Consider the following 16,561-nt stretch of genomic DNA (forward strand, 5'->3'; position numbering starts at 1 on the left):
CCCCCCCCCCCCCCATGGCCACACAGTGCCCCCGGGTCCGCCTCCCTACCCGCCGCGGCCTCCCTGAGGGTCCCTATGCCCCACCCCCGTCCTCTGTCTCTCTCTGTCCCTCCCTCCATCCCTCCAGCCGCACAGCAACCTCCACACCACGTCCTCCGCGAAGCTCCTCTGAGGGCGTCGTGAGGGAGAGGAGGCAGCCAGCCACGCCTAGGCGGGAGCGTCGCTGATTGGCTGGCACAGCGCGCATGCGGGAGGCGGGGCCGTGGCCGAGACACGCCCCCTCGACCAACCGCTGTCCAGGCACTCACTGGTGCTGAGGATCGAGGACCGGGGGTCGAGGGTCGCGGATCGAGGATCGAGGGTCGAGGGTCGAGGGTCGAGGGTCGAGGATCGAGGGTCGAGGGACGAGGGTCGAGGGTCGAGGGTCGAGGTCCGAGGCCCCGGCTGCGGTTCGAGGACGTTACACAGGTCATCTTCCGCGGAAATCACAAAAGGACACGGGAGTGTGGAACAGGTCGGTGCTCAAGCCTCCACCTTCCTGACCTGGGACACTTGGACAGTTCCCACTCCGTCTTCTCCTGGGGCCCTTCCCACCCACTGCTTCCTCTCGCAGAGGAATAGCCATCCTCCTGCTTGCCCTGTGTAAACCACCCCTGCCCCGCTTTCTAGCGTGTTGTCGTTCGTTTCTTTGTTTGGGTTTTGTTGTCATTGTCGTCGTCGTCGTCGTCGTCGTCTGGGTGGGCTGGTTGGTTGGTTTTTCTGTTTTGTTTTAGAGACCCGTGTACGTATCCTTGACGGTCCTGGCCTCCTGGTGTGCTGCCTGGGTGGTGCAATAAACTGTATCACGTTCTGCCCCGTGTCCCGCCACTTCCTTCTTCGCCCGACACTGTGTCCTAACAGTAGCTATACTATCCCGCGGAGCCCTACTGCTTTCATCTTCCCCGCTGTAGCGCACGCCATTGTGGCACCGCTCCCCAGTCCGTTCATCCGTTCCCTTGTCCATGGACAGGTGCATACTTTCCACTTCAGAGCCCCGAAAAGCAGTGATGCTGGGAACACTCTGACGTCTGGCATACGTGCAATGGTGTTTCGCGGCGTTTAAAGGACTCCGCGAGTTGAGAGCCGCTAACGACCCTTTGCTAGGTCATAGGCTAAGTGAGATTCGGTACAGCCAAATTATTTCCAACGTAAGACTCCCACCAGCAGGCTGGGTACTAACTGTTCCATATTCTCATCAATACTGAGTATAATTGGATTACATTTGGGCTGACGGTGGTGGTCTTCTTTTGCATTTCTCCAACCACTAAGTGGATTGCCCTCCTTATATGCTTAGAGGCCACTTCAATTTCCTTTTCCATGGCATCATCCATGTGGGTGTCGTGACCTTTCTTCAAATGGGTAGGGTGACTTTCTTTCTTGCAGTTTTGTGGAAGCATTTCATGTAGCCCAGATGTCAATCTTTTTTTAAAATTTAAATTCAATTAGCCAACATACAGTACATCATTCCTTTCGGTATAATGTGCAATGATTCATTAGTTGCGTATAACACCCAGTGCTCAACACGTCGCATGCCCTCCTTAATGCCCATCACCCAGTTACCCCATCCCCCCATCTACCCCCCCAACCCCGCCTTTCTGCAACCCTCGGTTTGTTTCCCAGACTCAAGAGTCTCTCACAACTTGTCTCCCTCACCGATTTCTTCCCATTCGGTTTCCCGTCCCTTCCCCTATTGTCCTCCACGCTATTCCTTATAGTCCACATATGAATGAAGCCATATGATAATTTTCTTTCTCTGACTGACTTATTTCACTTAGCATAATATGCTCCAGTTCCAACCGCGTCGATGTAAATGGTAGGTACTCATCCTTTCTGATGGCTGAGTAGTTATATTCCATTATACGTATATGAACCACATCCTCCTTATCCAGATATCAGTCTTTACAACAGGGTTTCCCCTCTGTCTTCTTATTGCTACAAAACACAAATAATGCAAATTTTACCTTTTAAGCCATTTTAGACATACAGCTCAGTGGCCTTAAGTATATTCCCATTGTTGTACAACCGTCACTGCCATCCATCTCTCAAACGTTTTCCTCTTTCTGAACTGGAACTATGTACCCATCAAACACCTATTCCCCATTCCCTCCTCCTCCTCCTAACTCCGGGCAACCACCACTATACTCTCTCTATGAGTTTGGATGCCTCATACGTACAGTATTTGTCCTTCTGTGACTGGAAGATCTCACTGAGCATAATGTCTTCAAGATTCGTCCATATCGTAGCATGTCTCAGTTTTTCTTTCCTTTTTAAAGAGATGAATAATGATCCATTGCAGGTATATGTCACTTCTAAAAATTTGTTTGTTTGTTTGTTTGTTTGTTCTTGTCCATTCATCTCTTGATGGACACTTAGGTTGCTTCCACTTGTATCTACTGTGGCTAATGCTATCTGAACACAGGTACACAAATATCTGTTTCACCCTGTCTTTTTGCTTCTTTTGGATATATACCCGGAAGTGGAATTGATGGATGGTACCGTCGTTCTACTGTTTAGTTTCTGAGGTTCTTCCCTGCTGTTTTCCATGGAGGCTGCACCAGCTTACAATCCCACCAACAGTTGCGCAATGGTTCCCTTTTCTCACATCCTTGCCAGCGATGGTCCTCTTGTCTTGTGGGGAGGTGGCCATTCTAAAAGGTGTGACTTACCTGCAATGCTAGGCTTACAACCGACAGTAGGATGACAAAAATAAGGGACATAAGTAGTATAGAACAAATTGGCACACATTGCTCAAGTAAGCAGCAGTTGGTTTTTTAATGATATAATGTGATAAGAAGTCCGTGGGTCCTTTTCTGTGAAAACCTTCCTCTGTGTCAAAAGGGACTCTGCCCATTCACAGCCGTCACCAACAAGAGGTGACCAGGAGACTCTGCACTATGACAACTGGTAATACAAGGTGAAAACCCCTTGTAAATGCTAACAAACGGGCACCTGGGTGGCTCAGTGGGTTAAGTCTCTGCCTTCAGCTCGGGTCATGGTCTCAGGGTCCTGGGACGGAGCCCTGCATTGGGCTCCCTGCTCAGTGGGGAGCTTGCCTTCCCCCTCTCTCTGCCTGCCTCTCTGCCTACTTGTGATCTCTCTCTCTCTCTCTGTCAAATACATAAATTTTAAATATTTTAAAGAATTTAAAAAGTGCTAACAAACACTAGTTGATATACAGACATCTCTTTCTTAGAAGAGACACTAGGAAATAGTGCACTAAACAGAGAAGCTAATCTCTTTCTTCTTGCCCTTGTAGCTCCCTCTCTGCCTGAATCTCTCTCTTTTTTTTTTTTTAAGATTTCCTTATTTATGAGAGAGAGAGAGAGAACAAGAGAACGGACAGGAGGGGCAGGGGGAGAAGGAGAGAGACTCTCAAGCAGACTCTGCACTGAGCGCAGAGCCTGATGCGGGGCTTGATCTCATGACCCTGAGATCACAAGCTGAGCCGAAAACTAGAGTCAGTCGCTTAACTAACTGTGTCACCCAGTCACCCCAAGGACATATTTATTCATTTGAGAGAGAGAGAAAGAGAGAGAGAGAGAGAAGGAGGGAGGGAGAGAGAGAGAACACAAGTAGGGGTAGGGGCAGGGGGAGAGAGAGAATCTCAAGAGGACTCCCTGCTGAGTACAGAGCCCAATATGGGGCTTGATCTCATGACCAGAGCCCAAACCAAGAGTCGATCGTTTAACCAACTGAGACACCCAGGCACTCCTCCTCTCTGTCTGAGTCTTTAAGAACTTTCTGCCGTTGGCTCATTTCCAGCTATCTCCGCATCCCATCAGGAGATCCTTAATATCTGAGGGCCTCTCTCTCTCTCTCTTTCTCTCTCCATATATACACAGAGATATAGATATAGATAATATTAAGATTGAGCAGTGGGTTCAGGTGCTACTAGTTTTCCTCATTCTTTACAAAGTTCCCTGTTACTAGGGTGGTGATATAATGCATCATCTAAATGCAGACAAGTTTGAGAGCGAGGGAGGGTGTGGTATAGGACAACCAATGTAAACCAGGACTTGCCCCCAGGGAAAACCGTAGTGTATGCTCACCCTGTATTTCAACCTCTATGTAAAATATTTGGCAGCCATTGAGGGTTATTATGTAGATCCATTAATTCATTGGGTGCTGTAAAATGGTAATTTTCCTACTTTATTGTTCTTGCTCCATTTATTGGCTGGAATTCTCCTATGGAAGGTAACTACGAACTGCTTTGTTTTCCTGAAATATAATTCACACAAGAAAGGTAGAATTGTTGCTTTATTCTTTCCCTTTCAGAGGGATGGGTTGCTGTCTTCTGGTCTCTTAAAGTGAACAAGGATCGTTTGGGGACTCTTTCAGTATCGCGGCGAACTCATGGGTATTAATGTATTGGTGACCCAAACCATTGCCGTTATTATTCTTTCTGAGGCTCACATTGCTTGACACTTGGACATTGGGAGCCCCTTCACATGCCTCCCGGTGTCTTTTTGACATAACTTCAACACATATCCTAACTTTTGGATACTCTAAGATGTTCCACACTTTTCTCGTCCTTATTCTGCCCTGGATCCGAAACCAGCCATTTCTCCAAGGACCTCTGGTTTCTTCTAGAGATCGCAAGGTGGGCACTAGGGGTTCTCATTGTTGCAACCGATAATGTTCATTGCTTCCGGATCTTTGCAGTGGACAGAGCTAGGAAATACACTTCTTTGAGGGCCCATACTGACAATCAGAGTTCATACCAAATGAACCCATGCTCCCTCCTACTCATGAGTTCCTGCTGTTTCCATTCAAATTTAAGATTAATTTGGTCTTACATTGGTGTCTTTTGATTAATTTGGTCTTACATTGGTGTCTTTTGTTTTAAACTGAAATTCCCAAATTCTTTTTTTTTTTTAAGATTTTTACTCATTTATTTGACAGACAGAGATCACGAGTAGGCAGAGAGGCAGGCAGAGAGAGACAGGAAGGGAAGCAGGCTCCCTGCTGAGTAGAGAGCCCGATGCGGGGCTCGATCCCAGGACCCTGGGATCATGACCTGAGCCGAAGGCAGAGGCTTTAACCCACTGAGCCACCCAGGTGCCCCTATGTTTTATGTTTTAAAATAGGTAGATATCAGTACAAATGTGAATCTGTTACCTTGAACTAGATCACATAAGCCACAAAACATTACTTAATAACTATTTTCTTGAATTTCTCTTCAGTGTTCCAGAATTCACTGTTTATGCACCACACCCAGTGCTCCATGCAATACGTGCCCTCCCTCATACCCACCACCAGGCTCACCCCACACCCCCCACCTCCCTCCCCTCCAAAACCCTCAGGTAGCATACCCTGGGGAATTCTACCAAACATTCAAAGAAGAAATAACACCTATTCTCCTGAAGCTGTTTCAAAAAGTGGAAGCAGAAAGAAAACTTCCAAACTCTTTCTACGAAGCCAGCATTACCCTGATCCCCAAACCAGGCAAAGACCCCACCAAAAAGGAGAATTTCAGACCACTGTCCCTGATGAAAATGGATGCCAAGATTCTCAACACGATCCTAGCTAATAGGATCCAACAGTACCTTTAAAAGATTATCCACCATGACCAGCTGGGGTTTATCCACGAGACGCAGGGGTGCTTCAACATTCGCAAATCAATCAATGTGATAGAACGAATCAGTCAGAGAAGAGAGAAGAACCACATGGGCCTCTCAATTGATGCAGAAAAAGCATTTGACAAGATCCATCATCCGTTCCTGATTAAAACAATTCAAAGTACAGGGATAGAGGCTACATTCCTCAACTTCATAAAAGCTATCTATGAAAAACCCACAGCGAGTATCATCCTCAATGGGGAAAAGCTGACAGCCTTCCCTTTGCGACCAGGAACACGACAAGGATGCCCACTCTCACCACTCTTGTTCAACATAGTACGAGAAGTCCTAGCAACAGCAATTAGACAACAAAAGGAAATTAAAGATAACATTCCAATTGGCAATGAAGAAGAAGAAGAAGAAGTCAAACTCTCTCTCTTCGCAGATGACAAGATACTTTATACGGAAAGCCCAAATGACTCCGCCCGCAAACGACTAGAACTCATACAGCAATTCAGTAATGTGGCAGGATACAAAATCAGTGTGCAGAAATCAGTTGCTTTCTTATGCACTAACAAGGAAATCCCAGAAAGGGAAATTAGAGAATCGATTCCATTTACTATAGCACCAAGAACCATAAGATACCCGGGAATAAACCTAACCAAAGAGGTAAAGGGTCTGTACTCGAGGAACTACAGAACACTCATGAAAGAAACTGAAGAAGACACAAAAAGTTGGAAGACCACTCCATGCTCATGGATCGGAAGAACAAACAGTGTTAAAATGTCTCTACTGCCTAGATTGTGTATATAATGTGTATAGATTGCCTAGAGCAATCTATACTTTCAATGCCGTTCCAGTCCAAAATTCCACTGGCATGGGGCACCTGGGTGGCTCAGTGGGTTAAGCCTCTACCTTCGGCTCAGGTCATGATCTCAGGGTCCTGGGATGGAGCCCCGCATCAGGTTCTCTGCTCAGCGGGGAGCCTGTTTCCCCGCCGCAGCCCCTCCCCCCCGCTCGGCCTGCCTCTCTGCCTACTTGTGATCTCTCTCTCTCTCTCTCTCTGTCAAATAAATAAAATCTTAAAAAAAAAGAATTCCACCGGCATTTTTCAAAGAGCTGGAACAAACAATCCTAAAATTTGTACGGAACCAGAAGAGACCCCGAATTGCTAAGGAAATGTTGAAAAAAAGGAAAACAAAACTGGGGGCATCACGTTGCCTGATTTTAAGCTTTACTACAAAGTGTGATCACCAAGACAGCATGGTACTGGCACAAAAACAGACACATAGACCGGGGGAACAGAGCAGAGAGCCCAGAGATGGACCCTCAACTCTATGGTCAAATAATCTTCGACAAAGCAGGAAGAAATACACAGTGGAAAAAAGACAGTCTCTTCAATAAATGGTGCTGGGAAAATTGGACAGCTATGTGTAGGAGAATGAAACTCGACCATTCTCTTACACCGTACCCAAAGATAAACTCGAAATGGATAAAAGACTTCAACGTGAGGCAGGAATCCATCAGAATCCTAGAGGAGAACATAGGCATAGGAGAACGATGTCTTTGACATCGGCCACAGCAACTTCTTTCAAGATACGTCTCCAAAGGCCAAGGAAACAAAAGCGAAAATGAACTTTTGGGACTTCATCAAGATCAAAAGCTTCTGCACAGCAAAGGAAAATACCTGTATGAACAAGGCTATCACGTCTCAAGGTTTCCCATTTAATACCAGTGTGACTTAACATCTAGAGTTTGAAAGGATTTTTTTTTTAAGATTAAATAAGGTTTTTAGGTTTTTATTTTCCATAACCACAGAATTAATGAATCATTTCCTTGTGGTCTAAAGTAGGACCACAGATATTTGTAGTCCCGAAACAGTGAATATAAGCTGTTTTCATAGTCCTCTCTCTCTCTCTCTCTCTCTGTGTGTGTTATATTGGGATTATGAATAATAATTATTTAAATTTTCTATAGCCTTATGTTTTGTTATTCTGTAATTTTCCAAGTTAAAATATTCTATAACGATGGGCATAGAGTTTTAATATTGCAAGATGGAAAACATTCTGCAGATGGATAGTGATGGTTGTACAACATTGTGACTGTATTCAGTACCACTAAATGGTCCACTTGAAAATAGTTCAGATGGTAAATGTTACATTATGTGTATGTTACCACAATAAAGAAGGAAAAATTCCACTGGAAAAAAAAGAAGGAAACAGTCAATAAAACAAAGACGCAACCCACGGGATGGGAGAAGATATTCGCAAATGACAGTACAGACAAAGGGCTGGTATCCAAGATCTGTAAAGATCTCCTCAAACTCAACACACACAAAACAGATAATCACGTCAAAAAATGGGCAGAAGACACGAGCAGACACTTCTCCAAAGAAGACATACAAATGGCTAACAGACACCTGAAAAAAATGCTCATCATCATTAGCCATCAGTGAGATTCAAACCAAAACCACATTGAGATACCACCTTACACCAGTCAGAATGGCCAAAATCAACAAGACGGGAAACAACGTGTGTTGGAGAGGATGTGGAGAAAGGGGAACCCTCTTACACTGTGGGTGGGAATGCAAGTTGGTGCAGTCGCTCTGGAGAACAGTGTGGAGATTCCTGAAGAAATTAAAAATAGAGCTTCCCTATGACCCTGCAATTGCACTACTGGGTATTTACCCCAAAGAGACAGATGTAGTGAAAAGAAGGGCCATCTGTACCCCCAGCGTTCATAGCAGCGATGGCCACGGTCGCCAAACTGTGGAAAGGACCGAGATGCCCTTCAACGGGTGAATGGATAAGGAAGATGTGGTCCATATACGCTATGCAGTGTTATGCCTCCCTCAGAAAGGATGAATACCCAACTTTTGTATCAGCATGGACGGGACTGGAGCAGATTATGCTGAGTTTGAAATAAGTCAAGCAGAAAGAGCCAGTTATCATATGGTTCCGCTTACTTGTGGAGCATAAGGAATAACACGGAGGACATGGGGAGACGGAGAGGAGAAAGGAGTTGGGGGCAATTGGAGGGGGAGAGGAACCATGAGAGACTGAGGACTCTGAGAAACTTAGTAACTATTTTAACGTAACCCTATTCTTCAACCGCTAGCTAGAGGTTGTTTTAGGCTAATCAGCTGGTATTTTTCTGGATGTAGTTAGTGAAAACTTTTATGAATGTACAGTTGAAATCTGCCCCCTGTACTAATTAATGCTAGTCTTGGGATAAGTCATGTCCTAGTTGTATGTTCGAATCCAAGTAGCAAGGGTCTTGTGTAATTCAGAAGAAGTGCTTACAGCTCACCTTTTAACGTCCCAACCAATCATTCTAAGGTCAAATCCAATGTTAACATTACTATGTGGTATGTATTGCTCGTTATGTGTGACTACTTACTTCTTTTCTTTTTTTTTGTTTCATGGGGGGTGGGGTGGGGCAGAGGGAGAGGGAGAGAGAGAATCTTAATCAGGCTCCACACCGAGCGTGGAGCCTGACGCGGGGCTCGATCTCACAACCGTGAGATCATGACCTGGGCCGAAATCAAGAGCTGGAGGCTTGACCGATGGAACCACCCAGGCATCCCTACGTGAGTCCCACTGTTTAGACTCAGTGTTAATTTTCCTTTCCTTCAAAAGCATGGGAATTCCCACACGGTATTAAATCCACCATGCAACAAACATGATGCTCGGCCCCTTATGCAGACATTTGTTGACCACTACTTCCAAACTACTTGTTGTGCAGGACCAGCTTTTAGCATACAGATGGTAGTTTTCAGTCCACATAAAATTGTTCAATGAATATAAAAGGAGAAGGGATGGAATCCTGAAAAATTAAAGGTAGGGAGGAAGAAGCAGTCTAAGAAGGAGCTGGAGAAGAGTTTCCACCAAGGAAGAACATGGACTAAATGAAAGCATAGCAAAGCATTTCAAAAAGGGGAAGTGACCAGCCCGTCAAATACTGCAGAGAGGTTTTGCAAGGTTATTAGTGAAATGCAATTGAAGGCCAATGCTTGGGGTGTCTGGGCGGCTCAGTTGGTTGAGCCTGACTTTTGATTTTGGCTCAGGTCATGACCTCAGGGTCGTGAGATGGAGACCCACCTTGCTCAGGCTCCCCGCTCAGTGCAGAGTCTGCTTGGGATTCTCTCCCTCTCCCTCTGCCCCTCCCCTGCTCTCCCCCCTTCGCCCCCTCAGAAAGAAAGAAAGAAACAAAGGAAAGAAAGAAAGAAAGAAAGAAAGAAAGAAAGTCAATGCTTACCTTAAACAGGTTTAGTAAGAATAATGTGGCCAAACTCCAGATATCAGTGCGGTAAGAAGCAAATGTGAGGGTAAGGAGTAAGTTGCAAATGTAGAGTTTTTTTTTTTGCAGTTTCAGAGGTAGAATTTAGTGATTCATCGTTGCATAGAACACCCAGTGCCCATTACATCAAGTGCCCTCCTTAATGCCCATCACCCAATTATCCCCCCCCACAACCTTCCTTCCAGCAACCCTCCGTTTGCTTCCTAGAGTTCAGCGTCTCTTACGGTTAGCCTCCCTGTCAATTTTCATCTTATTTTATTTTTCCTTCCCTTCACCTGTGTTCATCTGCTTTGTTTCTTAAACTCCACAAGTGGGTGAAATCACATGGTATTTGCCTTTCTCCGACTGACTTATTTCGCTTAGCAAATTACCCTCTACTTCCGTCCATGTCGTTGCAAGTGGCAAGATTTCATTCTCTTTGACGGCTGAGTAATATTCCATTTTATATATGACTCACATCTTCTTTATCCCTTCATCGGTTGATGGACAGCTGAGCTCTTCCCATAGTTTGGCTATTGTGGGCATTGCTGCTATAAACATTGGGGTGCATGTACCCCTTTGAATCACTATGTTTGTGTCCTTTGGATAAATACCTAGTAGTGCAATTGCCGGGTCATAGGGGTAGCTCTAATCCTTTTTTTTTCTCTTTAAGATTTTATTTATTGGACAGAGAGAGAGAGAGACAGTGAGAGAGGGAACAGAAGCAGGGGGAGTGGGAGAGGGAGAGGCAGGCTTCCCGCAGAGCAGGGAGCCTGACACAGGGCTGGGTCCCAGGACCATGGGATCATGACCTGAGCTGAAGGCAGACGCTTAGCAACTGAACCACTGGGTTCCGTGGTGCACTGGGTAGCTCTGTTTTACCTTTTTGAGGAACCTCCATACTGTTTTCCAGAGTGGCTGCGCCAGTTGGCACTCCCACCAACAGTGTAAGAGCGTTCCCCTTTCTCCGCATATAGACTGCTTTTCAATTAGCTTGTCTAATATGGAGGAAAGGAAGGGGAGGTGGGGTGAGGGTTTCAGAGGAGAGACATTAGAGGAACCAACGTAGGTTGGTTAATGGTTTTTTGAGAGACACTGAAGCACGTTTATACGTTAGTGGAGATTTGTCTGTGGACACCCAAAAGCCGATTAGTAACTTAATAAGAAAGTCTATTGGAATTTTCTCTAGGTTTTCAGTGAAATTGACTTGAAAGTGTTTAAAGCATTGCCTGAAGTCAGATGGCTGTGATTATTATAATTTTTTCCTGATTACAAGAGTAATCTCTGATTGGTAACAAAAAGTATTTAAACTTGGGACGCCTGGGTGGCTCAGAGGGTTAGGCCTCTGCCTTCAGCTGAGGTGATGGACTCAGGGTCCTGGGATCAAGCCCCGCATGAGACTCTCTGCTCAGCAAGGAGCCTGCTCCCCCGCCCCCTCTCTCTGCCTGCCTCTCTGCCCACTTGGGATCTCTCTCTGTGTGTCAAATTAGTAAATAAAATCTTTTAAAACAGTATCTAAACTTCACAGAAGTGCATGAAGTAGAAAGTGAGTGTCTCCTGTCACCTCCGTGATAATTGCTATTAGCAGTTTGATCCATGCCACTCAAGGACTTCGCCCTCCCTCCCTCCTTCCCCGCCTCCCCCCACCGCCTCCCGGCCCTCTACATACTGAAAGCTGTGAGCTTATGTTGCTCTCTAGCATTCTTCACTTAGTACTACAGTCAGACAATAACTTAATCATGGAACTAAAGTCAAAAAAAAATGTAAAGCTAATAGATACTTCAGATATTTCTATACCTTTGGTGCTTAATACAGGAGTAGCTATCCTCCATAGTTCAGGAATTTTATTTATAAACCCTCACCTGTTGTTTGCTCTCCCTCCTTAGCCTAGATGTACCTGAAATTCAGGAAGCTTCATTGACCATCTTTGTGATATTTCCATTTTGAGAAGAAACAATGTGGGGTCATATGGTAAATATGAGCATTTAACATTACATTTAAGAACCTGTGAAATATTCAGAAAAACAATATTGCGTTGCTGGATTTTCTCAAGAAAAAAAAAATCTCTGGGCTATGTTTGTGCTGATTCCCTCTCTGTACCTCTTTTCTTCGCTCTATAATTTGGTTGTCCTATATACTGTGCACATTTTCCCCCATGGGTTGAATGTTTTGCCATAGACAAGCAAATGACCTCATTTCCCCAAGACAAAATTAAATGCAATAGTTGAACTATCTTTTATGGGATAAAACTTATCTCATGCACTAAATGTTAAAACAAATAAATCCAGTATAATAGTCCACGTGTAAAACTTGTAACTCCGTATTAGGAAAGAAAAGTTGATAGTCTGCATTGTTTTTTCGGGATCGGGGGGTGGGGGGTACCGACATTTATAAAGAGGAGAGACTCAGATGACCGCACATGGTTGGGATATCCTTCTATGACAGACACAGCCGTGCAGCTCCTGGTGTGGACACCCGACCTCGTGCCCTGGCCATTCCATGACTGGCTGGCCTGTGCGATCACATGCCTGACTTCTCTAACCCAGTGGATGCCCTGAGCCATACAGCCCTTCCACAGATCCTGAAGCCTCAGGCCCTACCTGCTGTCCCTCTCCCTGCCTTGAAGGTCTAACCCACATATTCCCTAAAGACTCTCTGAGTTTTCTAGGAGTCCCTGCCAGCCACAGCTTGTGCCAAGTTCCTGTCCCCACTCTCCACCCAGCCCAAGGGATCACACAGCCTCTCTTGGATGCACCCTTGAATTAACCCCTGTACCAGACCACAGTTGCCACCTGCCAACCCACCCCCTTCCCCAATGCCCGCACACTCTTCGCTCAATTGCCCACAGCAGAGACGAGACTCAGCTGACACATTCAATGAACTTTATTGAAGAGAAACATTTACTGAAACCATCGAAGAGAGGGAATGACAACAGAGAGAGGAACATCTAACGGCCACTAGAGCCCATGGGTCATGGCCTCCCCCTCCTCTTGGGGTCCCAAACGAGGAGGTGTCTCTGCTTCCCCCAACACCATGGCCCTCCCGCCTCAGTCTCCCTTCCTGGGGGCCCCATGATCAGCCTCTGGCCAGGACGACGGACGCTGGCCACGTCCCCTCACCCCAGGGCACGCACCCTCCCCTCTGGCCGACATGCTGGGGCCTGGTCCCACCCTATGGCCTGCACAGGACAGTCCCAGGATGGCAGAAAACGCAGGAGGGGACACTCGGCCAAGCCGGGGACACGGAGTCACAAGAAACAACGGGGTGGCACATCAGAGACGGTTCCCGTGGAGACTCCCGCTGGAGACTCCCGAGGAGACCTCGGTCCTTGGTCGGTTCCTCCTTCCCGAGGTCGCGGGCCAAGCAGCAGCCGTGCCCTCGGGCATCCTTCCCGCCATCTCCTGGAACTGGGCTGGGGATCTCGGGGATGGGGCTGCTGCTGCTGATGGACAGCTGCTCAGAGAAGCACACACACACATCTCCACGAGAACAAGCAGTGGCCGGCTTAAATCTACACTGAGAAAGCAGAGGTGGAGCTCACAACACTGGGAGAGAGCGAGCGGAGCCTCGGTCGCCACCGAAGCTCACGGCAGGCTCCCCGGGCTGGGGGGCGGCTGCCCCGGTAGGCCAGGACACCCACCGCGGGCTCCTGCGCATCTCAAGGCTCTGCGCAGGAACAGGATCTAGTGGGGAAGGGAGTAACGTGACACGTGGGTCACTAAGGGCCCTACAGGGACACCAGCGGGTTTCCCAGAACATGGAGCGACGTGCCCCGGGGGATGTACATGAGGGTCTCCCTCTTGGGAGACCCAAGAGGCTGGCACCCTTGAGGCGGTCCCTAACATCTCCCAGTCCAGAGTGGGTGGCAGATGGCTTCGGGTGCCCCTCACCTAGGCTAGGGTCAGCCACTCAGGGGTGCTTCCCAGACTGGCTGCCTGAGTTGGCATGGATTGGGACTGGGGCTGGGGCCAGGTATGGTGCTGCCATGGCTGCCCCCCCCCCCCCCGCCATGTGGTGCCCCACGTGGTGTCAAGTGTGGTCATCCTGGTCACTTGGAAGGGCTGATGGTGGTGTTCAGGTCCCCTTATGGGTGGTGGAGTGCCTGGGGTCTTGGCTTGGGCTGGGTGGGAGGGCTGGGTGGGGCCTTCCCTCGGTCCTGCCGCCCCACGTGGGGTGGGGCTGCTGCCCCGGCATGGCCTCCCCCTGCCTCCAGAGCTCTGCTCCCTGAGAGGACAGAGGGGGCCCCTGGGCCTTCTGAGCCTATTAGCCTGAGGAGAACATGGGGGAGATCATCTCCCCAGCCCCATCCATGTTTCCGAACCCCTCTGGGAAGGGCTCAAGCCCCTCCTCGGGCTCATAGCCAGGACCTCCTGGGCCCGCCCTGGAAGCTCGGCCCATCTGGGCAGGAGTGGGGCCCCCAGGGGCCTCTGAGGGGCTTGCCTGACCTAGGTCTGCGGGGAGAGTGTCACAATCGTCACTGTCCTCCTCCTCCCACTCGGGCTCCTCCAGCTGCCTCTCCTCCATCTTATCATCCTCCGCCCTAGCCCTGGCCTGGGCACGGGCCCTTTCCTCTGCCTGGGCTCCCCGGATCCTGGCTAGAGTGGCCTCCCATGCCTCAAACTCTCGAACAATCCCCATCATCTCTAGGAAACTTGGACACCTCCCAGACATTCTCAGGTTCCTCAGTGTCTCATCCAGAGGCTCAGGGACGATGGCCCTGGTGAGCATGTGCCTCAGGCGCAGGAGGTCAGCTGAGCTTCTGGCCAGGGCCCCCTTCTCAATGCCTTTCTGCAGCAGGACTTCCAGCCGCAACACGAAAGCGGAAAGCCCCTCGCCCGGCTGCTGGTGAGCGGTCAAACACCTCATCCGGATGGTCCTCTGGGTCGCGTTGTCTCCAAACACCTGGGTCAGGGCCGCCAGGCAGTCCTGCGCGGTCCTGGCGGGGTTGTCCGCCAGGAGCACGTGCATGACCTGCAGGGCCGTGCCTCGAAGGCTTTCCATCAGCCGCCGCCTCTTCTCCCTTTCTGAGACACTCTGCCACACCTGCAGCATATCGGAGGCGTGGTCGAGCCAGGCCTCAAAGGGCTCCTCCCCCGGGGCGAGCGGATCCCTCCCGGAGAACACGCCCAGGCGCTCATACCGCAGGGTCTCCACCAAGGGCTCGATGGCATGAGTGAGCGATCGGAGCCAGCACACCCTGTGCAGTCCCAGCCCCAGGACCCCAGCCACGGTCTCCACCATCTGCCCCTGTTGCTCCAGGAAGTGGTACACGCGACTGAGAAACTCCTCGCCTGAGTAACGGGGCACAAAGACCACGTTCCAGGGACCCCCGGTGCCCGCGACTGCCCTGGGGACCAAAGCATAGTTGACTTCCCGGTCAAGCTCTACCAGGGCCGCAGTGGCGTTATCCTCCTCTCGAAACACTTTGCCCAGCACGGTGAATTGGCCCAAGGGCCACAGGGCGGCCTCCAGGGACTCGTGGAGTTCGGCTTCTTCACAGTCCTCCGGGATGCCCAGAATGAGCAGGCCCCTGCGAGCGCTGACGCCCATCCACCTGCACCAGTCCTGCAGCAACGTCACCGCCATCGCGCGCGATTTCTGCGGGCGCGGGGCTAATACTACGAGCAGGAAACCGTTCCCGACGCACACCAGGGAGGGTGCTACTGGGAGAGAAGAAAGAATGAAGGGGGGCGGGGGGTTGGTGGTGGAGGGCGGCTAGGACTCGGAGAGAACAGCTCAGGTCTCCACTGCCTGTGAACAGGAACCGTGCGAGAGCGAGGTTAATGCCCACACCCTCCTCCCACCGCCAGGTGACCCTCCTCCCACCGCCAGGTGACCCTCCTCCCACCGCCAGGTGACCCTCCTCGCCCGGGGCGGTGCCTCTGCCGCCCAGGCTCGATCCCTGCCCCGCCTTCCTCCGACCGGCCGGGGCCACAGCACGCTCCTCACCCCGCTCCCCACCCCCCACCCCCACCCCCACCCTCCACCCCCTGCCCCCGCGGGCTGGCGCAGTCCCGCGGGAGGGGGCGGCGGGCGGCGGGGTCTCCCGGGGTCAAGCGCACCCTCCCCGGGGTCTGGTACCTTCCTCTGGGCCGGGGTCCTTCCCGGCGGAGGTCCCAGCAGGAGGGGCGCAGGGGCTGCGCGTCTCTTTCCCTGGCTCTCTCGCGCGGCTCCCCTGCTTCCTCTCGCGGTCCCTCTCTCCGCGCGGCACGTGGGCCAGCGCGCCGGCGCCTGCTCGCCACCACTCTCTGCAGTGCGGACTCGGGGCGGGGGCGCGGCGGCGGCGGAGCGCGGACCCTCCGCGTCGCCCCGGAGACCGCCGGGCCATTGGCGCGCGCGGATCACGCGGCCGGGCTGCGGCCACCGCCGCGGGCACCCCGGGACCGCGCGTGACGTCAGCTGCCCCTTCCGCCCCCCCCCCACCCCGCCCCCTGAGGGGCCGCTGGCACAGGTGGGGGGACCCGGGGGATCCGCGACTCGGTGCCCCCATCCCTGACCCAGCCCCGTCCACCGCCCGCCGCTCCCGGAGCGTGCCCTCGGGGCGTCGGCGTGGCGAGGGTTCCACATCCGCGGGGCCCCCACGTCCACGGGGGCCCGCCAGAGAGGGGCTGGGCAGGCCCGAGATGCGTGCGCCCGCCGGCGCTGCGCTCTGGCGTGGGTGGGGAACGGGATTGGGGTGGGGGGAG

General features: G+C 50.5%; 1 protein-coding gene across 2 annotated transcripts; it reads right to left on the reverse strand.

The window, feature by feature from the left end:
- Positions 1 to 13,547: 13,547 nt before the first annotated feature.
- LOC123935061 (paraneoplastic antigen-like protein 6B) lies at positions 13,548 to 16,202 on the reverse strand. Of its 2 annotated transcripts, none has more exons than XM_045995503.1 (2): positions 15,957 to 16,202; positions 13,548 to 15,535 (listed from the first exon to the last, which is right to left on the reverse strand). In XM_045995503.1, exon 2 carries the CDS (start codon positions 15,459 to 15,461, stop codon positions 14,139 to 14,141), a length of 1,323 nt encoding a protein of 440 aa, XP_045851459.1. In that variant the 5' UTR covers positions 15,462 to 15,535; positions 15,957 to 16,202; the 3' UTR covers positions 13,548 to 14,138. The 2 variants fall into 2 exon arrangements, with proteins under 2 accessions (XP_045851459.1, XP_045851460.1); XM_045995504.1 differs by having other exon boundaries at positions 13,548 to 15,538.
- Between the last annotated feature and the right edge of the window lie 359 nt (positions 16,203 to 16,561).

The sequence above is a fragment of the Meles meles genome, chromosome X (genome assembly GCF_922984935.1).
Source record: "Meles meles chromosome X, mMelMel3.1 paternal haplotype, whole genome shotgun sequence".
Lineage (NCBI taxonomy): Eukaryota > Metazoa > Chordata > Mammalia > Carnivora > Mustelidae > Meles > Meles meles.